At 36.5% G+C, this 23,219-nt stretch overlaps 4 protein-coding genes across 7 annotated transcripts in view; 3 read left to right on the forward strand and 1 right to left on the reverse strand.

The window, feature by feature from the left end:
• LOC109825395 (CSC1-like protein At1g32090) overlaps positions 1-2,930 on the forward strand; it is a 9,651-nt gene extending 6,721 nt beyond the window's left edge. Inside the window, 2 exon segments of the mRNA XM_020392249.1 lie at positions 1,210-1,264; positions 2,849-2,930. Coding sequence (XP_020247838.1) covers positions 1,210-1,264; positions 2,849-2,930 — 137 coding nt within the window.
• Positions 3,396-6,092, forward strand: LOC109825396 (polygalacturonase-like). Its single transcript, XM_020392250.1, has 9 exons — positions 3,396-3,626; positions 3,703-3,834; positions 3,931-4,101; positions 4,207-4,227; positions 4,321-4,528; positions 4,665-4,746; positions 4,860-4,968; positions 5,443-5,559; positions 5,642-6,092. The coding sequence occupies exons 1-9, from the start codon at positions 3,396-3,398 to the stop codon at positions 5,861-5,863; spliced, it is 1,293 nt and encodes a 430-aa protein (XP_020247839.1). The 3' UTR covers positions 5,864-6,092.
• Positions 9,451-12,711, reverse strand: LOC109826364 (probable inactive poly [ADP-ribose] polymerase SRO2). The gene is made up of 6 exons (XM_020393390.1): positions 12,623-12,711; positions 11,570-12,058; positions 11,020-11,261; positions 10,797-10,930; positions 10,598-10,693; positions 9,451-9,699 (listed from the first exon to the last, which is right to left on the reverse strand). The coding sequence occupies exons 2-6, from the start codon at positions 12,037-12,039 to the stop codon at positions 9,664-9,666; spliced, it is 978 nt and encodes a 325-aa protein (XP_020248979.1). The 5' UTR covers positions 12,040-12,058; positions 12,623-12,711; the 3' UTR covers positions 9,451-9,663.
• On the forward strand, positions 13,458-20,189 carry LOC109826020 (ribonucleoside-diphosphate reductase large subunit-like). 4 transcript variants are annotated; one of them, XM_020392971.1, is made up of 5 exons: positions 13,458-13,832; positions 15,270-15,377; positions 15,453-15,555; positions 15,644-15,812; positions 20,008-20,168. In XM_020392971.1, exons 1-5 carry the CDS (start codon positions 13,756-13,758, stop codon positions 20,091-20,093), a joined length of 543 nt encoding a protein of 180 aa, XP_020248560.1. In that variant the 5' UTR covers positions 13,458-13,755; the 3' UTR covers positions 20,094-20,168. The 4 variants fall into 4 exon arrangements, with proteins under 4 accessions (XP_020248560.1, XP_020248563.1, XP_020248561.1 ...); XM_020392974.1 differs by lacking the exon at positions 20,008-20,168 and adding an exon at positions 18,218-18,579 and having other exon boundaries at positions 13,459-13,832; XM_020392972.1 differs by lacking the exon at positions 20,008-20,168 and adding an exon at positions 17,815-18,192 and having other exon boundaries at positions 13,459-13,832.

Raw genomic sequence — 23,219 nt, forward strand, 5'->3', positions numbered from 1 at the left:
AATTTCATCATCGCTGGTGTTGCATCTCGTCGCCGCAGCAACTGTCAATCTCACTTATCTTAATTCATGCGAGTTCTAATGGCTATTTTTGTAGCCAATTTAAACGCGCTGAACCCTGCTCTCCTTCGGCCATGCGAAAGAAAAGACGCGCAGCTCTTTTCTCTCTGTCGCGGGCAGGCCTTCTGCCTCTCCCCGCTCAAATCACCATTATTGTTGCCTCACCACACCTCCTCTTACTGCTCCTCCCCCCCTCACCCGTCGCATCCTCTTCTTATATCACCTCACCTACTACTACCTAGTTACTGCTAGCTTACCCTCCGTCGCCGAAAACCCGGCAGTCACACGCTACGGGCACGTGCGGCGGTCAAGACGGCAGGAACAGTGCGAGTAAGCGGCCTATCGCTCGCCGGTGTGAAAGCTCTGAGCCCCCTTTTCTTTACGTATTGGCTTGGAAATGGCAGCCATATCCCTTTACTCTCGCTACACTATGAAACGGATCTCAAGATCGCTTCAAGATCGGTAAAGATCTCGCAGAATGCACGGGCTCTCCGTGCGGATGGCGGGAGGCGTGACCGGCGAAAGCCTGTTTGGTCGGGCGGTGAGGTTCCTCGATGGCGCGAACGAGGTCAGAGGGCGTTGGAACTGGGTGCGGCCCTTGGAGGCGGCGATGGAGGAGGCTGAGAGACCCAGGGTTTGAGGTAGAGGAGGCCGATGGAAGGGAGAGGGATCGGTAGTAAGGGCTACGCGGGCTCTGCGGCGCGTGAGGCCGGCGGAGACGCAGATCTTAGTGAGCAACTGGCGAGCGGTGGAGATATGGTAGGATGAAGGGGCGAGGGGAGAGGGGATGGAGTTGAGAGAGATCGCCTTCGCCTTAGATTTTTTCGATGGCGCCATCCGATTTCATGTCGAGGTTGAGGGCAACTCCGAAACCCTAGACTTAAACCCTAGGCCACGAACGATGCTCTCAAATACATTTCTTTTCTTCTTTTTCTTTTTCTTTTTAATTTTCCCTTTTAAAATTTACGAAAAGTGAATACGCGCCGGATCCTTATCGGGTTCATATCGGGTCCGCGGTCTTTTCACTCTCGGTTCCGGCGTCATGTTAGCGGAGCTAAAACTTAAACCCGTACCCGTTAAATTTTCAATTTTTTTTTAATCGTGTTATTCTGTGATTCTTTACTAGTTGCTGACTGTAATTCTCTGCTACAGGCTACAGTGGATTGGAAGCGATGAGATCGGTTGTCGCTGGATTGAGGAACAGAAGGTATGAGTTCATGTAAAGTTTATGCCCTGAGTATTTCCTTTGATGAACACATTGATTGTACTATGGAAATCAGAAGACACCAAACCCAAACTGGCCAAAAATTCCAAAAGTGTGCTCTGACTGCTCGACGCCCCTGTGGAGATCGAGCATGCTTCCGATCTCATTACATTTGCACGGGATCCTTTCGCGTGCGTTTTGGATGCGCGTAAAACGTGATACAGATTATGTCACGGATTAATTTGAAAATTTAGGATAGGTTTCAGTCTTTTATTAGTTCCTTAACAATGTGAAAACTCTGTTTGGATGATTTTCTGAGATTTTGTACAGGAACATGTATCTGAATCTGCACAGCCCAGAGTGGCAAATCAAGTTCTCTTCTGATAGATGGATTTTTGCATGCAGTTGGAAGTCTATTTGCTACGTACCCTTTAGTATAAAAATTATTAAATTGGGACACGCTCAATTGCTTGACGGGACACAGTTGGATGTCTCAAGGCTCTCAAACATCTGAATTGCTATTATGGGAACTTCCCATGAACTGAGTTAGGAAAAAGATCCATGACTAGTCTCCCATTTGCTCAAACTTCGGGGGCATGTTTTCTTACCCCAAGTGGAGATATAACATCATATAGCGTCGAATCTTAGAAGGATCAAGAACTAAGCTGCCACTAAGCTAACAAATATGCGTGCATGATACGATCTGTGCCATTTAGGTTTCTGTCTAATATGAAGCTCGATTAGGTAATCACCCATAGAATAACACCATTTTTGTTCTCATAAGTGATGGATCGATGAAATCCGTGATGAAATAGGCCTACCATGATGCACGCATGTCCAATTTCACTTGGATGCTCCTAGAATTTGCCTGATATAGAACTGGTCTATTTCTTAAAGAAATCATTTTTGCTCGTTCAAAAAAAATGATGAGAGATGGCATTAAAAGTCAAATGGGCCCCGTAATTTCTAGCCAACCAAAACCAAAAGTGGAGACAGAATCTACTCTTCCCGTCCAAGCCCCGTTTTTATTTAGTCCTTGCGTGTCGTAGCATCGTTTCTCCGCATTTTGGAATGTGTCACTGTTTGTACTGTATAAAAGAAAAAGAAATAGTAGCGTGAATTAGAAGCTTATGATTAAAGATTTGGGCAAATATAGCATGAAATAGCTTAAATAGATTTCCCTAATTAGGAGAATATATGAGGCTGTCCATCTTATTCCTCCCATATTGTTGTTTCTTGTAGAAAAGAGAACTGTCTAATCTTTTTGTAATAATCGCGATTAATGATCATCAGATTGTGCAGTTGCCTCTACATCTGCCTTCTCATATCGCTGTTTGTACTATGTTGAATGGTGCTTCTAGTACCAAGTCAAGTGAGTGTGTCAGGAAAGTCCTTGGTAAGTTGTAGTGCAGGAAGATCCACTCAATGGATAAACCTTAAGATCAGAAGTACAATGAGTTTAAGTAGATACCGATAATACATCAGCATGGTCAAGTGGGCGTCAGATTACAGAACTGTTGTCAAGTTGCTGGTTTGAGTTTGCTCTCAAGGTTTATTGCTGCATCTGTCTCTGGTCTGCAAATTTAGAACCACCCTGATCAGTTCTGGCCATCTGCTACCTCTCATTGCAAAATTGTGCTTAACTGGAATAACCATGATCAACGAGTGAACCACAAACCGGGATAACCATGACAAACAAGGTAGTCGTAATGATTTAGTGTGCTATTCAAAGGTATAACTTAACCCAATACATGTAGAATAACTTGTGTTAGCCTATGTCTGCATGTAGGAACATTTATGACAGAAGAAATCGGGACCATAATTTATCTTTAGAAATCTAGGAGGATAACTAAACAAAATCTTGAGTGGTTGTTGGTGAATTGATAAGAGATGTTTAAATTTAATCACTTGCGTCTGATGAATTCAAACCTAAGAATAGATGTCGTTACCTAACTTATGGGTGGAGCCGCCATTATCTTTCTTCGAAACAGCAATCAACCTCCAGGGATATCTATAAATATGCTTCCTGTAGCCTGTTACTCAACAACATATCTCCAACAGTTGATCATCTTAAAAAATTAACATAACTTTTCAATTTATATCAGTTCATCCCTCAATTTGAAGCACATGCACAATGGGGCTACAGGGGCTTCTTTTTATCTCTCTCCTCTTGTTTTCTTTCCCTACTTCCGAAGCAGACCCTGGGTCGTATCGCAGAAGGAATTATCCTGCAAAATCTGCTGTACTCAATGGAAAGGAAAACACAGTGGAAGAATTGGCCAGTGATGAAGTCACTGCCTCTGATTTGGAACTCGTGAATGTGGCTAATTATGGTGCCAAAGGGGATGGAAGTGATGCTACAGAGGTAACCCCATATATTGGTACCAGGTCACCATATGTCAATTATAGACAATACTTACTCTTTTGATTTTCTCTTCCAGGCATTTAACAACGGTTGGAAGAAAGTGTGTTCTTCATCCTCTTCAGCCGCGCTCATGGTGCCTGCTAACGAGAACTACCTCCTGAAACCAATCATCTTTTCTGGGCCTTGCAGATCAAATGTTTCAGTGATGGTGAGTTACGCTACTGATCAGTTTCAATCTTCAACTGTGTCATACTCTATGAAACTAGACCTTCACTAATTTCTTTCATCTTAAAAACATATATAGATCAAGGGAACACTACAAGCTTCCTCCGACCAATCGGATTGGGATGGAGCAGACGGTAGGCACTGGATCCTATTTGCAGGCATAAACAATCTCCATGTGGCAGGTGGAGGAACCATCAATGGCAATGGCCAGATCTGGTGGAAGAACTCTTGCAAGATCAATAAATCTCTTGTAAGCATTTTGATTTTTCCATTTCACAAAAAAATTATGTTGCAAATGCAAATTCTTTTAGATACATGTGACTAGCCTCTTATAATTTCTTTTTCTAATCTTCAGCCATGCAAGGATGCTCCAACTGTAAGTCTATCTTGCAATACTTTCTTTTGAATTAATGTTTGTGTTTTGATTATTCTCAATAAGTTTATTTTTCCTTTTTGCTCCCTGAAATAGGCGATAACCTTTTATTCTACCAGTAACTTGGTGGTTGAGAACCTGAAGGTGACAAATAGCCAACAGATCCATGTACAGTTCGAGAAATGTACAAATGTTAGAGCATCCCATCTCACCATTAATTCACCGAGTAACAGTCCAAACACCGATGGAATCCATATCACAAGCACTCGCGACATAAACATAGACCACTGTAACATTGGAACAGGTAAAACATTTTTAGTGATCAAGCCCCTGTCTTCTCTGAGTGCCTTAATCTTTTAAGTGATTGCTTTGTCTTAGTAAATTGTATTTTTACTCGATTTCTTTGGGACCAATATCACTGATTTTATCTAAATGTGAAGGTGATGACTGCATATCAATTGTAAATGGGGCTCAAACTGTCAAAGCAATGAACATTGCTTGTGGTCCAGGACACGGAATCAGGTACAAAACTCAAGCTTTATCCAAAAGTACTGATTTGAATCTCATCAACTTTCTGGAAAATGTATCTGACTATTTTAATCTTACAAATATTGGCACACTTAATTGCTAAGCAGTATTGGAAGTCTTGGAGCCCAGAACTCAGAAGACCACGTATCAGACGTGACAATTGACACGGCTCAGTTAACGGGTACAACCAGTGGGCTCAGAATCAAGACTTGGCAGGTAAGCAGTTAAAATTATTGAATTTCTCGCGTGCCTTCCATTTTCTGTCCAGTCTTTTGCTTGATTAGAGTAGAATTTTCCTGTCCTTCCATATACCAGTGAACATGAGTAAATAAAGTTGAGGGCACATTTGCTATCAGCAATCAGGAAGCTGGTTAGTGCTTCACTCAGCCATCACCAAGTGATTTTTTTCAATGAAGTGGGATGTCCAATATAAGTTCAAGGACTGGTCATTGTGGGAGGTTCAATATTTGGCATATGCAGACTAATTATGTCATGGACCTTTACTACATTGCTGATGCTTCCTCTTTAATTAAAGCATGTAGATGAACATCAATTCCCAAGAAGACAATTGATTGTCTGATTACCTTTAGTCACTATAGGAAAATAAGATCAACTTCAGGTGTACGTACTTTGCACCGAAGAAATTGCTTGCCATATTTCTCCTCTCGTCATTTTGTACTGATTTAACAGGGAGGAAAAGGCTACGCAAGACACATTCGATTTCAAAATGTCAACATGAAGAATGTACAAAACCCAATAGTCATAGATCAAAATTATTGTGACTCAGAAAAACCTTGTTATGAACAGGTAAAAGCCTCACTGCCTCTCTCTTTTTTCTCTCCTCTTTTATCTTCTCGCTTCTCTTGTACAAAAGTTGTGTATTATGCAGAAATCAGCAGTGCTCGTAAGTGATGTCACATACAAGAACATTAAAGGAACAATTGCTTCAGATACAAAGATCGACTTCAAATGCAGCAAAAGTGTTCCATGCCAAGAGATAACATTGGAGGATATCAATTTAGTTAAAGCAGATGGAGGAATCACAAAAAGTTCATGCAGCAATGTGAGATGGTCACAAAAAGGGGTTCTCAGCCCTTCCACTTGTGCTTGATCGGATGATGGCATGATGAAAAGGGAACTATTTGCTAGTACAATCATTTTTGGTATTGTATTTGCATAAGTTTGGTGGACAGATTCCACTATCTTCACATTAGGAAGGGAAATTCCTTGTAGTTTGCTAATTTTATTTGATTTAAATTTAGATGGTTTTTGTATTTCCTTATATAATTATTTGTATGTACTTGTAGATTCAGTAAATTGCATGTGATAGAATAAATTACTAGCAGCTTGCTAGTTTGAAGATAAAAGCTGTATACCTAAATTTGTATTGCAACTATAACAGGATATATTGCTGCATATTAATAACTTAAGTCAAAATGTTCAGCTATTCAACACTTTGAATAGCTTTTCTTAAGAGGGGAGGGGAGGAGTTAGGGAGGTTACAGTGCTAACTAATCTAAAATTGTATTTGTTTACATTTTTTTAAGTAAGTGAGGGGAAGGATTGGGAGGGTTAAAAAAATGCAAATTAATTTCCTCATTTTCTTAGCCCTTCCAAACTGGATGGATTGGGAGGGAAGGGGTTGGATTTTAAGCGAACTGCTCCTTTCCCTTGCTATTTTCTATTCGAAACAAACACGTTGTAGTTTCGTCACTCTCGCTCCCTCTTCCTTCCCTAGTTGTCCGTCCAAACACAATCGGTTACATCACACTCCCTTCCTCTCCTTTCCTTCCCCTTGGGTTTAGATCGATCATTCACCTCCGCAACCCTCTTCTCTATCCAAACCAGCCACATGTACATGCATAATGTTGCAGATCAGGGTCCTGTTAAAAATATCTGAATGCATGCACCTGTTCTTGATGGCTTTGGTTGATTTGATATTATGTATATCAAACGTTTGTACACGTTGTGCAAATTATTATTTGATGTTGAGAGAGAGAGAGAGAGAGAGAGAGAGAGAGAGAGAGAGAGAGAACCTATGAGTTGCTATTATGACAAAGTTCCCATGAACCAAGTATGGAAAAAGTCCCATGCATGAATGCATGTTTTCTTACCAAAAACGTGCATGTAGCATCTGATGCCACCGAACCTAGGACGATCATTTAATTGAACCGTTATGATGATGTATATCGATCGAAAAAGTTTTGTGACACGATATATGCTCACTTTGTCCAATCTCTTTACTTGTGGTTGTGCAGGTGACATGCTTGGCATCTCGTGCGCTACCACACTTTATAGTTGGGAGTTTTTTTCCCCCCCGCATTGGTTCTATATAAATCTTTCACATTTTGCAATTAGTCCCTTGGATCATTGGAGTTCGGTTGTTAGGTTACTCTGAAATTAGTCCATCATCAAGCCATTGAAATTGTCAGTAGGTCATCCAATTTCGAAAAGTAGCTCCTCCAATCAAGAACACAAGCAGCAATTAGAGGGATTAATTTGAAACAAACTATGAGAATTGGGAGACTTGATATCGCTTTCAATAATTTGAGGGACTACTTTCGAAAGTAGCTCCTCCAACCAAGAACGCAAGGCATACATGTGAGACCCCAACTTTAGTCCCACATCGAGAATTTACAGTGAATTGTGTGGCTTAAATAGGTAACCCCAAGGCTCAAGTGTAACTTCGGCTAGCCGATTTTGGCAGTGGATTGAGTGTTACACTCGGTGGGTCCCACAGCTCGCATCAATCTATGAAGAAGTAATGTAATATAATCAACCTTATTTAACCTTAATAGGATAAGTACTCTAATAATGACTTCCAGTTTTCAATCGCGCCTTTTCTCTGTGGCACTCGATTCGCCATAAAATTATATGCAGGTCAAGGGAACGACCCAAGTTTCGTATCATCGATCAGATTGGGATGGAACAAATGGCAGGTATTGGATCAGATTCAATGGCATAAACAATCTCCATGTTGCTGGTGGAGGAACCATCAACGGCAAGGGGCCATATTTGGTGGGAAAACTCATGCAAAATCAATTATCTCTTGTAGGCATCTAATTTTTCCTATTATAAATGAAAACTATATATATATATCCTTTATAACTATGACAAACATCTTATAATTTTCTCTTTCTAATGTTTAGCCTTGCAAGTCTGCGCCAACTGTTAGTCCATCTACACATACTCTCTTGCTATAGATTGCATGCATGAATTCGAATTATTATTTTAAATAGGCGATATATTTCGGTTCATCGAATAAATTGGTAGCTGAGAAACTTGAAAGTGAAAAATAGCCAGCAGATACATTTGCAGTTTCAGAAATGTACAAATGTCACGGCATCCTATCTCACTATCACTGCATCAAACAACAGCCCGAATACTGGTGGAATTCATATCACACGCACGTAAAATTCAAACTGGTAAATGTTTTGATGAAACTTTTCAAGCCACTGTATTTTATTCATCTTCTATTTTGACGATTTTGCTGATTTTTTTTTTTTGTTCACTAACTTTGGACGTGATGACTGCGTGTCAATTGTAAACGGGAGTCATAATGTTAAGGCAACAAATATTTCTTGTGGGGTCAGGACATGGAATAAGGTAACAAACTCTAGGTTTATGGTAAAATTTCTGGATAATGCATATAAGTATGCTAATCCTGTGAATTTATGAACAGCATGTGGAGCTCAGAACTCAGAACATTTTGTATCAGACGTGACAACTGAAACTGCTCAATTGACAGGCACCACAGATGGGCTCAGAATCGAGACTTGGCAGGTAACAGTTAGCATTATGGAATGAATTTCTCGTGTTATTTCCATTTTTTGTTACATACCATGATTGAAGTGATTTTGCCAATCCTGCACAAGTTAGATGACATTATTTCCCAAATTAGATTGAGACATCAATTTAGTAGGATCAAATGGTAAAGCCACAAGAAGTTTATGTAACCATGTTATGTGGTCTAGAAAAGGAACTGTGATCCCCCTCTTCTTGTACCCTGATGAATGACATGATGCAATGTTTTGTTCTTCTTTTCTAGTTGGAAGGGATTTGCTGTATTTTGTTATTTAATTACTTGTATACAGGATTCAGTAATCCTGTTATAGGCTTCGTCAAGCGAAATAGAATCACAGAAGACCTTATAGATTTTCTTCCCCCTCTGTAACTGGCTTATTGGGTGCAAATAATAATTTGCCAGTCTGAAAGAGAAGTTGTACGATATGGTTCTAAAGAATTTTGTAACGATCGGAGGATGTTACCGAAAGCAATGGATAAATTAAAAAAGTTTTATTACTGAAGCACCTGAAACATAATTTTCTCATTAGTGTAAAATTTAGATTGGTGTCATGTTAAAAGAGATTTCCTGCATTTAGCCTTTGACAACATGGTAATACAAAGGTACTTATTTCAGTCTCTATTTCCCATAATAATTCTTTGTATTGCCCCAAAAAAAAACCCCTAAATTTATAAAGATTCGGAAAATATTTTTATTATGTAGATAAAATAGACTAATTCATTACCCGTTGCATTGCATTCTGACACAAAACACTGCTGGTCTCTGGACAGAACAAGTTACCCGAAGGGGTGGCAGACCAGCAGCACAATTATTTTGGAATATTTGTTAAATTGAATCTAACTTCTCAAACAAAAATAGTGAACAAAATTCAGATAATTCAATCCGAAAACAAATAACATCAAAATTGTACTTTATTTGTATGTTTGGAGGAAATGTAAAGTATTAACCCAATAGAGGGTGGTACACAGCCGTCATTGCCAAACTCTTGGCAGAAACAATTCAAATTCGTTCTTTGCTTAATTTTTTCGAATTGCGACAATTTTCCCCGGTGCTTCGAGATGAAATTCTCTCTTCCCTGCAGTAAATTTGGCTCCCCATCTTTGGTCCTACCAGGAAATTTTCTCGAATCTTCCGTTCTTTCGCTGAAAAAACAGGTACAAGAAATGGGAATTGCAGGTGAGTGTATTCGTAGTTCAGGTAGAAAAGTTTGCAAGTCGAGAAGAATGGCAAGTAGAATGTAGGGTGTCGTTCAAAATCTGACTATTGTCAAGTATAATGATACATGCTCAGTTACTTGGCAAAGCAAGTTGTTATACATTTAACGTATGAACTGACATATGTAAAGAGAGCTAAATATCAAACTTGCAACAAATGTCTCATTTTTTTATCTATATATATGGTGATAGTCTGATTAATGATAGCCCTCAGCAGACTGAAAACATCTATGAATCACTCAAGTGAACTCCATAAAAAAATAACAAACATAAAGTTTACTGTTCAATAACTTTCATGTTTTCAGTCAAATGCTGGGTCACATATATGAAATTGATGTGCAGCTTTATTCTATTCAATCAATAAGAGATCTATTTTGATGCTGATACACACACACACACACACATGGTCACATATATGAAATTGATGTGCAGCTTTATTCTATTCAATCAATAAGAGATCTATTTTGATGCTGATACACACACACACACACACACACACACACACACACACACAGGGTCACATATATGAAATTGATGTGCAGCTTTATTCTATTCAATCAATAAGAGATCTATTTTGATGCCGATACACACACACACACACACAACATTCTTTTATAATAAGCTAAGTCCTTCGTTCATTTAGGCGACCACATATTTTCTTTAGACGTTCTAAAATAGTTTCCAGATTTGCAATTTCCGAGAGAAGACTCAATATTTACCTATAACTGACATAAACTGATTTCGGATAATCTTTTTCAAGAAGAAAATGGAAAGAAAGAATGGCCAAAATGTGCTTTATGTGTGTACCCTAATTAAGCATCTGTACCTTGTTCTGAAAGTCCCTGATTGCATAAACGAGTACTTCATCACCAGCTAATTGTCTCACGCGAAAAACAAATTGCTGGCGGGTGATTTTTCTCTCCTGAAAGACGCATATTTGCACAAATATTAGTAGGTGATAACAATTCCATAGTTCATTTTCATCAAGTAAAATGTGAAAAATAAAAGGACCATCCAAAACTCACCAAAAAATCTGTATGAAGCCTCCTGAGCATGCGCAGAGTGGAACGAGGTACAAAATTCAAAAGGATATAAACTAGTGAGGTTAAAGGCATCCATTTGGAGCCAGGCCTTGTGGCATCTAGTTCTCTCTGCAGCCCTGATTAAAAGAAAAGGAAAAAAGCATTAAACACCAGCATAAGCTATCTGACTAATTCATTAAGATAATAGTAAAGATTAGATGTGTACCTCCTGAATTAAGCTCCATCTTGACAGTAACCGCATAGAGAGGCAGTACATTCGTCTTGACATCAGGGTACCATACAATGTACTTCGAAGGAGCTTGCTCGTTATCTACACCAGAATCAAAATCTGCGGAACTTGGACCTGATTGACTTGAGCCGGGAAGTATCGTCTCTGTGCTTCCCAAGATGACACGACAGATCACCATATGCTTCAGTCCATCCTCACTAATTGGTGCGGAAATAAGACTGCAAACCATTCAACATGAACGTTAAGTTAATGTAAATACTAAAACTCCAGAAAATTGTATTTGTGGGAATTAGAGGAACAAATAGAATTCAAGTATCTGTTTTATACATTAATGTGTCCGTGATCAGATACTTATACTATACTGCATGCAGAAACAAGTACTACTCGTGTACTGTGATGAAAGTAACCTAATGAAAATTATGGCAACCATCTACTGAACCTAACTTTAAAGAAATGCTACTACAAAATACCTCAAAAACAGTATACACGTTAAAAAAATTAACAAACAAATGAAATTTTTGAATACCTTTCGCGAGCAGAAAGCTCCGGACAAAGATGCAGACCAAAGCCAAAGGTTCCAGCTTTCTCAGGCAATCCACACATACGAAAGCCATCCTTCATGATTCGATCAACCTCATCCTTCAATGCTCCATACCAGGAATGAACAACATTTGCATCCCCCCCTCTCTTAGCTTCCATGGCCTCCTTGAAGATCCTGAAACTTTCAACCTGAGCTTTCTCCATCGGAGAAGAATGGAGACTCCGATAAGCATCAACAACCATGCACTGCTGTGAAAGAGCGCCAATGCTCAAATAGAACCGATGCTTCAGTATGATATACTCATCATCTTCCTCATTCAGCTTAAGCACCCCATTAACTCCATCAATCGCGTTAGAGACTGGTCCATCAGTGACACTCCCCGACTCTGAGCAACAACTCTCCATATCAAGTTCCTCCTCCTCTTCACTCCATGATCTTTCACCCGTGTCAGACATTTTCGGTTTACCAAATTCACTGGGAAAAAAAACAAAGAAAAAAATGATGCCCACGTCAGGTTCTACATTAGCAGATTACAAAGATGGGATATCACACCAAATCTTTCTGAAATGTTTTTGGAAAACTCAGCAAAATGCTCAATTTTACATCGATTCAAAACTAAACATCATACCACTGTAATAGGTGACAGCATCAAGAAAATATAAATTGATAGGTGCAGAGTACCACTTAGCATGTAAATGTCAAGAAACATTTCACCCCCACATTATTTTACTTTAAATTTGAGAGTGTTTATTTTTATGTTAAGAACCAATCACTGAGCTATTAACTCATGGATTAACAATGCAGATCAAGCTAGCATATTCTCAACATCTAATTCAAACTCTACCGAGATCACAACCAAGAATTTCCCGCATTTTCCTTTCGAAGTTAACCCACAAAAAACTTCGAAAGAGGCCCCAAATTGGATTCTACGGAAAATTATTCCCAAATTCTTCGGGCGAATTAAACATTAAGTGAAACTCTACAAGAATCACAACGGAAACAAAATAATCTATTCATGAAAACTAAGAAAAAGATTACCTTGGATCGGATCAAGATCTTGAGGAGAGGAGGAGGAAAAGAAAAATGTGATTTTTATTTCTCGCTTTGGATTTCTTTGGTCGGTGAATGACGAGGGGCGGGTATAAATAGCGAACCGCCTCATGGATTTCGAGCGCGGCGCAGATAGGATTCGTTGAACGTGGACAATGACGATAGTGCCCCTCAAGCGCAAAAACGCAGTGCGTGTATAAACTTGGGGGCTAATTTACGAAATGGACGGTTGAGATCGATCGATGAACCGAATCAATAAGGGGGCGGGGCGGGGGTAGGACTGTCTTTTTGGGTAAGCGGGTTTTGGATCTTCAGTCACGTAATTTAATACTAATTAGATTGGTGGCACTAGGGGCACACCACCAACCACAACGTCAATCACATTTCCTCTCTCATTTGCTACAGTACACCGGGTTCTATATATGATTTTAAAATTTTAAAATATCATGTGGGGTCCGATGTACTGTAGCAAATAAGAGAGGGAGTGTGGTTAAGATTGTGGTTGGAGGTGTGCCCCTATCATTTTCCGTCGAATAATATGTTGATATTTGTACGTATTTGTTTTTTCAATACTAGTTTTATTTTCTATAAAATAACCTATAAACCAACATTGGTTAGAACAATTTGCACCTATATTTTATTAATGGCTAGAACAGTCGATTATGTAATCAAATACGAATTGCATTATCATCTATATACTATATATAAAAACTCTTACCCCTGAAACCGCCAAGTGGCAAATTATCCTTTTTTTCAAAATTTTCTTAAAAAAAAATCCCCCACCGCTATTAAAGCTTGGTCCTAGTACCGCAATTGAAACCAGTACCGTAATTAAAGCTTGGTTCCAGATTTTTCTACATTCATCTTCAATTCCATTGCTCTAATGAATTCCGCCGTTAACTACGAGGAAGCAGTTTTTTTCCCCTTTCTTCAATTCCCAAGCTCGCCTCTTCGTGTTCGTCTCCTAGAAAAATCGTGCTCCGCCTCTTCGTCTCTGTCGACCAGAGAATTCGTGCTCCTCTTCGTCTCATCGTTTCAAACGTATTCACTGTGATCTACACAAACCTCCTCTCCCTCTACCCCCCCTCCTCCACTGCCTCCACCACTTCACCTCTTCTATCATGATCAACAACACCGCTCGCTTTCGATTGAGGATGAGGCATCTAGGGTTAGGGTTCAATATTCGGGTCAAAGTCAGGTAACTTTAATGCATCGAAGGCCTAGAATTAGGGCTTCATTTCAATTTTTTCTTCTCAATCGATAATCTTAAACTATCGATGTTTTATCGGGAGATCAGAGCTAAAATGTGTTGCTTTATTATTCTTCAAAGATTTTGAGGCGAACGATTATGGTCATGTTTACGTATATAAAGCATATAAAATTAGGGATTTTTTTTTAATTTCTCCTTTCAATATGTTTTTAAGATATGTTATTGCATAATCTTTTTTTTGAGATTACTTATTTAGAAAATCATAGATCTTAGCTTTTCAAGGAAAGAGATGGTTTCTAAAGTTAATGGATGAGCAAATGTCACGAAGCTCTCTGAATAAATTCAATTCATTGGCTATTTTTTGATTTGTAAGTGGCTGGAGGCTCTATTGGTAAAAAGATTTTTAACATTGTTGTAGTTTTCCCTTCTAAAGTCAATTTTTAAAATAACATTCCCTGAGCTAAAAATTTGAATGGTGTGCAGTTATCTTAGGAAATTTCTTACTCCACCAAATTAGGAAGATGCCTTTAGCTCATGTTTTGGTTATCAATATATTGTGACTATGCTGGAATTTTATGCTTATAAGAGTTCACCAAAAATTGTGGCTCAATATCATGGAATAATATAGGAGAACTGTATTGCACAAGGTTTTACGAGCCATAGATATGTGTGGTGCTGGAGTTACAATTGTTATGTTGTAGTTGTCGAAACAGCCTGATTTATATCATGTTTATTTAGTACTTTTTTCAGTATTTCTCCCTTCTGTGATCGATGTTAAGGTTTGGTATGCATATTTCTTTCCAATTTGTATGTGGACCTTCATGCCACATTACATTACTTTTTATGTTAATATCTTCTGTATAAGTAGTTTTTCTTTCTAATTTATATGTGGCTTCATGTTTTTGCCAAACTACTAATCTGTAAGCGAACATGCTGCAATCTATACGCCGATAAGTGTCCACAACTAAGTAAAAATTTATTAATTAGTTCTTTTTATTGAGATGGCCACAAAAATTGGTCTTAATAGAATTTTTGTTTTTTTAAAGATTATTTATTTAGAAAATGAGATGAGCAAAATGTACTCACAAATGTTTGTGTTTTTTATTGAGATGGCCACAACTTATGTTGTTATTCACACATATCTTAGCTTTTCAAGGAAAGAGATGGTTTTTTATTGAGATGGCCACAAATTAGGTTGTTATTCACACATATTTGTGTAACTGGTAGAATCTTTGACTACATTGAATGGATTTTATCTTGATGATTTCTCTCCAAACAAACCATATAAACCCTCTATGTGGACTGAAGTCTGGACTGCATGGTAATTGCTTGAATTCTAACCAATTTTTCTTTAGTTTAATTAGGAAGAATTGGTTATTTTTGAGTCAAATTCACAACCTTTTGTTTTCTTTTGTATAAATTCAGGTTTACAAGGTTTGGAGGTACAGTTCCTTATCGACCCGTTGAAGATGTGGCCTTTGCTATTTTGCACAGTTCATACAGAAAGGTGGATCTTATTTCAACTACTATATGGTGAGGATTTAATGTACTATGTATTGTAGAAAGACCTCAACACATGCTGATGAGAGTTGCTGTTGGAATTCACAAGGAAGATATTGATTCTGCTGTCAAAACATACCATCTAATGTCACAGCGGTGGTTTACACATGCTTCTCCTACCTTATTTAATGTTGGCACTCCTCGTCCCCAGGTATTGTTCTTTTTCCTTTTATTTATTTTTATGAGTTGAAGGTAGTTTGAAATTATCCTCTGATTCAAGTGGAATTGTATGTTGCCAGTTAAGCAGCTGCTTCCTTATTTGTATGAGAGATGATAGTATCGAGGGCATATATGACACTCTCAAGGAGTGTGCTGTTATAAGCAAATCTGCTAGAGGAATTGGTGTTTCTGTTCACAATACTTGTGCAATGGGCAGTTATATTCGTGGAACAAACGAAACTTCTAATGGTATTGTCCCAATGTTAAGGGTGTTATAAATTCACAAACCTTTTGTTTTATATGTTTCTCATGTTTTTAGCTCACAGTAGGGATGTTTATTCTAAAAGACAATACTCGCTACTTGGATTTCAATTAATGGAGTTGGCTTTGCCTTGCAAATATCTACATTAAGTATTTAATTTTCCAAGTTTTTATTTTAGTTTTGAATGAGTATGTTATGTAAGATACTTATGTTTTTTTCCTTTTATGGACACACACACACACAAAAACTAACCTATATAATAATTTTTTATGGTTTATATTGAGATCTCTAAGTAGATATCTGACATAGTAAGTTGTTCATCAGTACCAAGTTAAAGCATTAGTAATTGACAATCCAATTAAATAATAGGGATAAATTTAGATACCATAATGCAAAATAGGGGTAAATTTTAGATTTGTTAAAAAAACCTTAATAAGATGAACAAGCAGCTAAGTATATAGTTGCTCTCCTTATCCTTCCATACTATACTGCTAATAAAAATGATTATCCACATTATTGAGTCTTAACTTAACTTGTGTTTATTCACAAGTTTTAATTTTAGGTCATAAAGTTAGGTGATTACTCTTGGAAACTGTAAAATTGTACTCATTATTTCCATACTATACTACCTTTCTTATCATTTTTGCTACTATATCAAAACTCCAAACATAATGTATTATAAATAGGTTGTAATCAGACTAACTATTGCATTTATTACTTTTCCTTTAGTAATTCTAAGTATTATTCATATTGTCCATCCAAACAAATAATTTGTTGCTAAGTCCCAAATTCTGTAGATTCAAAAAGATAATTTTTATTAAAATCCACATCCACTATTATAATAATCATCTACATGTCCTTAGACTCCAAGTTTATCCAAGAAACTTCAGTCTTGCCTGACTGTTTATCTTAAGTTCATCATCGGATCCTCTTCGCGATCAACATGCATTATTAGTCCCTTACTATTATTACTGTCATTGCTGAGTCACAAATTCTTTAGGTTCAATATATCAAATACCTTTGAGCAAAGAAGCAAGGAAAAAGATTATTTCTATCAAAGACATATCCATTATTAGAATATAAACAGTGACCATGTTTATCCAAGTAATCACATGTGCATGTTTCAGTTTCATTAAGAGTAGGGGAAGTTTAAGGGAAACCTGTAGGAAGAAGACAAGGAAAGTTAAGTAAATTCCATTCCCCTAAATGTTAGCTAGGTATTTATGCAAAACTTTAGTGTTGGAGTGTATTCTGTCATTTATAAGAAGTCAGTTGTGAAAGTTATCCTTAAAATTAAATGATTGGTCAAAATTGAGGATACTGTCAAAATCTATTATGGTTTTGCATTTTTTATTTTGATGCAAGCTATTTAACTAAAATTCAAAGGTGGTAACGCTAGCAAAATAATTGAGGGATGATAATTGTTAGTGAAAATATAGATGAGGGGGATTATTTGCAATCTACCCATTTACCACTAAGCAGAACAATATAATGGTTGAACAATTCATTACTAAGTTCTCATGAAAGATAGTGTTCATTTGTTCCAATCTTCTAAGATTTTTTGTAAACAATCATGTAACTGCGTTTTATAATAAATACTAACTATTCTCCATGATATGGATCTTCGGATTGTTGTATCTTTCCTTCGTATACACTAACAAGTCCTTTATTTCAATAGGAACAACATATATCCAAGAACCTTCTTGTAATCAGAAACTTTTGTATGCCATATAAATTTTTCATTGCATCATATAGATGATATCCTCTTTATCGTTATTGGACATGTCAGCTTTAAACTGGAAACATATTGGACTGTTGGAGAGATCAATATAGCTTGTAGTGCTGAAACTTACAGATCTTTTAGTATTTAAACCTGTGATAATCATCTTGCTAGGAGCTTTTCTCAAGATGCTGTTGTTTTTTTTTAAATGTACTATATGATGACACTTTCAGCTCGCTGTTAGCTTATAATTGTAAGTATATATGTAGGTTTACCATTCTGCATGGTGTGTTATCTACCTGTCAACAATTGTTCCTTGCTTTGGTAACTATGAGCTTGCTAGATTCTTTTATGGAACTAACTATGAGCTTGGTAACTATGAGCTTGCTAGATTCTTTTATGGAACTAACTATTCATGGTGTGTTATCTACCTGTCAATAATGTAAGTCAATACACTTAGTATTGCTTTTCTTTTTCATTCCTCATGTTTGTATTCTTTAATATCTTTTTCAGTAGTATCTTTTTCTGGCTACAACATTCATCATTATCACTTTGGATTGCCTATTTCTTTTCGCTTTATTATTAATTTCTTGACTCTTCACATTAATTGTACAACAATCCTTTCTTGTCACCTCAATAACATGCTAATTATTATGTTATACTGAAACACAGGCATCACTGTCGGTTACTTGTGACAATGAAGTAGAAATTTGTTCTTCGGATAACATTACTCCTTGTAAGAGAAATTCGTTGGAATCTGATGTCGAGCACTCAGTTTCAATAGACTTGATCTCTACGCAAATGTCTAGCAACAAAAAGCAAAAACAAATCAAAATAGAAAAGGAGAATTAGAATATTCTACAGAGAGTTCAAGCCCTTTTCTAAAAAATCTCAATCTGATTTATGATGTATGGAACTTATATTTAGTATTTTGGTCTAAAACTTTATTTAGTAAACTTTTGTATGCACTACATATTTTTTTTGGTGGTTTTGCGTTGAGAAACCTAACAACTTGATATGATTATGATAGATATTTTGTTTATCACTATATTGATCATTATTGTTTTGATTCATAGATATATATACTTGACATGTACTTAGGTTGTATCATTTCTGACTACTTATTTATTATTACTGTTTTATTTTGCATTCTTTTGCTATATCATTTTTTATATATTAGACAAATCCGTGCATCGCACGGGCTTGAAACTAGTTTGCTTTTAATAAATTTCGTTAATTTGAGTTGTTTACTTTTCATTTGTTTTTGAGCAATACAGATTACTCAATGTCACAAGTAAATATTTTTTAGAATAAAATGCCAATTGTAACACGTGCTATCCAGTGTAAGTTCCAACATATCAAAAAAATTTCATTTTTGATAAAACAGTGAAGCAATTACGAATAGGAAACAATCTATTATGTAAAAAAAATTATCAACTCTTTTATGATACTTTATTAAAATCAGTTTTATATCGATTGTTGGAAAGCTTTAGAAGTGGTTAACAACTGAATTAGCATTTAATTAATGATGAAGTCAACCCAAATCAAACCTCCGCTTTCCTATACTCTTACCTTATTTTGGGTTCCCTTGTTCTACTATTTTATTATTATTATTATTATTATTATTTTCAAATATAGGTTGGTAAGCCCAGAAATAACTGTGAAGGGCCCATATGAAGGTCGGGCCCTTCAAATTTTATCTCATATGTGTGTGTGTTATTTTCCGAAGAACAAGTTCATTAATTTATATATGTTGGGGAGCAATCTCTCCAAATACTAAATAATCTGAGTTCTGAATGCTACACGTGACAGCAGATGATTCTGATTTCTTTGAAGAAGATAAAGATTATGATGGCATTCTATAACTAAGCTCATATTTAAGCCTTATTAACAACATTATACTAGCTTTAAAAAGGATGTTATAGCGAGAGAAATAGGATAAAAAAATAAGGCTAAATATCACTTAAATACCTTACAGTTTCATTCACTTTGCGCTTGTATAGCCTCACTTGTGTCTCGCAACATTTATATCTCTCTAAGTTGTTCAGAATTAGCACCTCTGATACCATCTATTATTTCACCCGAATGTTTTTGCATGACGCTTAGAATAAATTAGCGTGAGAACATATGAGAATATTCAGTTGAAATCTTTCATGTTTGCGTGATGGATGATATCAAAATGTTAATTAAGCAACTTCGGCATTAGGATATATAAGTGGTGTGAAAAAACAAGTGGGGGTTTTTAAGTACAAAGTTAGTGAAACTATAACTTACTTAGGGCCTGTTTGGTTCCGGTATTTTGAAGAGGAAAGGAGGAGGAAACCTACCAATTTGTCAGCTTTTTGACAGCTTTCCTTAAAATCGTCTTTCCCCTTCAAAATACCCGATCCAAACAGCCCATTAAGTGCTACTTAGCAAGGAGAGTGAAGCTTTGATTAGTCACTGTTCTCTTCTCTCTGTAGGTGAGAGCATTTATCCATCGATCTGCACCATCCAAATCTGGGACCCACCACGTGATTGCATAGCTGGTGCCACGTCACGATCTTAGCCAACTGACCACGAACGAAGGCTTGAGTCCTTATCACTAACAGTGAGGGCAGTTTAGTCATTGCGTGATCTCACGGCGTCAGTATTTACTTGCACCAACAAGGGGGCCGTTTGGCGTGTGCTTATTAAAAATTTAGTAGTAGCCGATGAAGTTGAAAAGGTCAAAACAGCAATATTTATATATATTAATACGCAGTTCAATTTGTAACTTTGTAGTTATAATATATACAAAAATTTCTAATCAAACAAATCTTTGTGTCTTCTAATATTACGAAAATATTCCATAAATATAAAAAATTTAACCAAATGCTCAATTGTATTTGAATCATTTGGCTATATTACAATGTAGTCAACCATCAATCATACGGAGGAATAATATATAATTCATGTTAAGTTTTTCATGCTAGCGATGATGATACGATAAATAACTCAAGACAATAATAAACAAAGAAGTTTAAAAAAAAATGAAGGAAGCAATAAGAGATAGTTACCTTCTCATTTAACCTATCCAATATCTACATGAACAATCTTTTACCCAAAGAAGATGATTAGTTTAAAGGAGATCAGAGTAATAAATTTATATGCAAAGACCAATTTTTCCTCACATTTGGAAAGAGCGTTTAATCAATGATCTTAATCTATGGCAACTGAAATTTAGATTTTGAAGACATTAAATTTTTAGTTTTCTTCTGCTAATAGAATGTAGAGTGGACAGAGATATAAACTGTCATTATTTAAATCTTAGTTTATGAAAATCAGTTACTTTCTCTAAGAGTAACAATAGAATTTGAAAAGGATTACGGTTAACAAGTAACAATAGAATCTTGCTAATAATGTAGTATATTAGTATATCGTATAGTATAATATTAGTTATAGATAGGAGAGAATATTAAAGGTCAAATCTCAAGCATGCTACATGGCTTCTAAGGGCTTTGTTTTAGTATATATATATAGATATATTGATATATATATATATATAGATGCAGCATTGAAGTCTGTATATTTGATTTTTTTTAAAATGTTTAACTAAACTCTCCTAATTGTCATTCTTCTCCTTAAAGCGTATCCAGTCAAGATTGATGCATAAATAGAGCACGCTATGGAATAAGACTTTTAGAAAGCAAGAATATTGTTATTTGAATTTGAATGGGATCATGTCGAGCCAAAGAGCTTTTTCTAATCATATCACAACTAAATGGATAATTTAAGTTTTATTGTTCATTTTGAGAAAATATATTTTCATTAATTATGAAATTGTAAAAGATAAAAGAAGGAACTATTAATAAACATGCTAGAAGTTAAGGAGACAGATCCTTCATGATAAAAGTCCTTAACATTAATTGTATTTTCATGAAAAAGTGAAAGCCAAATGGCCAAAAACTCTAGGAAGTTGGCAAGTGGTGAAAGTTCTAAGAAGTTGCCAAGTTACGATTAAGGGTTTTACTTTAGTATATAGTACAGATATACTTGCATTTTATAGGAAAAGCTTGAAAAAAGCACCACTGCTAGTTTGCTGGGATGAATGATTGCGTGCTTAAAAAAGCACCTCTTCAAGAGTATGTTTCTAAATCCAAATAGAAAAACAGTCTTTCCCCCAAGTTTCTTTATATAACATAATCGTTTGGCTTTTACACTAATTATTTTTAACTAAACACCAAAATTGAATAGGAAACGTATTTCCTACAATAACAATATCTATTCAGACAACAACTTTGAATTTCATTTCCTACAACAAACGTTACATGCAACACGCGATATTTGCTGTAATTTATTTTCCGCAACAAACCAAACATTCGTACTGAAATCAAGTGTTTCCTAATCTGAAATTCAAATTGTGTACACACCTTGAGGATTCAGATCCTCTCTAATTACATGATAATTAGAGAATATATATCCGATCACCCTAATCTTCGTCCTGGATTCCAAATTTCAAGAATGGGGATAATGCCACGTAGGATTTTCAGATCTATAATATATGGTTTTCAATGTATAATTGGATGGCAGCATGATCAACTAGTTTATAATTTATCGCAGGCGACGCGAACTCGATCATGGAGTGCATGCTTGGAGAATATGCGACGGAATATTCTGTGAAGTTTAACGGGGGCTAAACGGTAGACATGGGTAGGTGAGCGCGGTGTTGGAAGTTAATTGGATCTATTTAAACAAAATGTTTCTGTCTCATTTTTGCTTCACTCGATCTCACCCTTTTTGAGCTCTGGATCTATTTTTTTTTCAAAAAAATCCGTTTTCTTCCTAGTTTTAGCAATTTTTCATGGCAGCTCGTTACTCCAAGGGGGGAGTGATTGCGGCTGGGAGCTTAGCGAAGCGATTTACCGACCGAGCCTTGGCATCAAACTCTCGACCGCCGTTATTCACGGGGTACGTGGTCGCTCATCAAAACTAGCTTTAAAGTTTTCTCTCAAAAAGGACAAATCAAAGATTCATTTTGCTTCAGGTCCTGTAAAGGGGGTGTTTGTTTCAAAAAAAAAATTTGGCATTTGGGTGGGATTTTTAATTCTAGGATCAAAAAGTGGGGGTTTTTTTTGGGTTTTAGAATTCAATAAAACCTGTTTGTTTCAAAACAAATTTTAGAATATCAAATCCCCAAAAAATAAAAAAATATTGTATTTAAGGATTTGTGAAATACTCTTTTCTGGGTTGGATGTGGAGCGGATTTCAAATGTGTTAGACAAATTAAGGATTTCAAATTCTAAAATGTTTAAAACAAACAAAAATATTACAAATCCAAAATATTGTTGAAACAAACAAAGTTTTAGGAATTCCAACCCATAACAAATTACCTAGGGATTTCAAATCCCATGGTGAAATCCATATCCTAAAATTATAGGATTTGATACAAACAACCCCCGCTAATCTTCTTTTTTGAAAAGATATAACTTCAAATATACTGGATTAAAAAAAAAAGTTTCCGAGTCAGACGGACGTCAATGTTTCACGGCACGTCTCAGCTTTTGCGCAAAACTCCCTGCTAATCTAGCTAATTAATTTTTTTTTCATTTTTAGGACGGTGGCCCTCTGCTCCTCGTCGTCCTCGTCGTCGTCGTACGACAAGAACGTGGACGACGAGCACGTGCGCCCGGCGGTGGTCCCGGACCACGTGATC

Source organism: Asparagus officinalis, chromosome 10 (genome assembly GCF_001876935.1).
Source record: "Asparagus officinalis chromosome 10, Aspof.V1, whole genome shotgun sequence".
Taxonomy (NCBI): Eukaryota; Viridiplantae; Streptophyta; class Magnoliopsida; order Asparagales; family Asparagaceae; genus Asparagus; species Asparagus officinalis.

What these genes read in the sequence shown, in the direction of transcription:
- LOC109826364 (XM_020393390.1), bottom strand. Translation starts at nt 12,039, where the DNA reads ATGTCTGACACGGGTGAAAGATCATGGAGTGAAGAGGAGGAGGAACTT. An exon ending in GAGCTTTCTGCTCGCGAAAG is followed by an intron (nt 11,262 to 11,569) that starts GTATTCAAAAAT and finishes AATGGTTTGCAG; the next exon opens with TCTTATTTCCGCACCAATTA. An exon ending in GGCTTCATACAGATTTTTTG is followed by an intron (nt 10,694 to 10,796) that starts GTGAGTTTTGGA and finishes TGCGTCTTTCAG; the next exon opens with GAGAGAAAAATCACCCGCCA.
- LOC109825396 (XM_020392250.1), top strand. Translation starts at nt 3,396, where the DNA reads ATGGGGCTACAGGGGCTTCTTTTTATCTCTCTCCTCTTGTTTTCTTTC. An exon ending in ATGGAAGTGATGCTACAGAG is followed by an intron (nt 3,627 to 3,702) that starts GTAACCCCATAT and finishes TTTCTCTTCCAG; the next exon opens with GCATTTAACAACGGTTGGAA. An exon ending in CCACTGTAACATTGGAACAG is followed by an intron (nt 4,529 to 4,664) that starts GTAAAACATTTT and finishes CTAAATGTGAAG; the next exon opens with GTGATGACTGCATATCAATT.
- LOC109826020 (XM_020392971.1), top strand. Translation starts at nt 13,756, where the DNA reads ATGATCAACAACACCGCTCGCTTTCGATTGAGGATGAGGCATCTAGGG. An exon ending in CTTATTTCAACTACTATATG is followed by an intron (nt 15,378 to 15,452) that starts GTGAGGATTTAA and finishes TGGAATTCACAA; the next exon opens with GGAAGATATTGATTCTGCTG. An exon ending in TTGGCACTCCTCGTCCCCAG is followed by an intron (nt 15,556 to 15,643) that starts GTATTGTTCTTT and finishes GTATGTTGCCAG; the next exon opens with TTAAGCAGCTGCTTCCTTAT.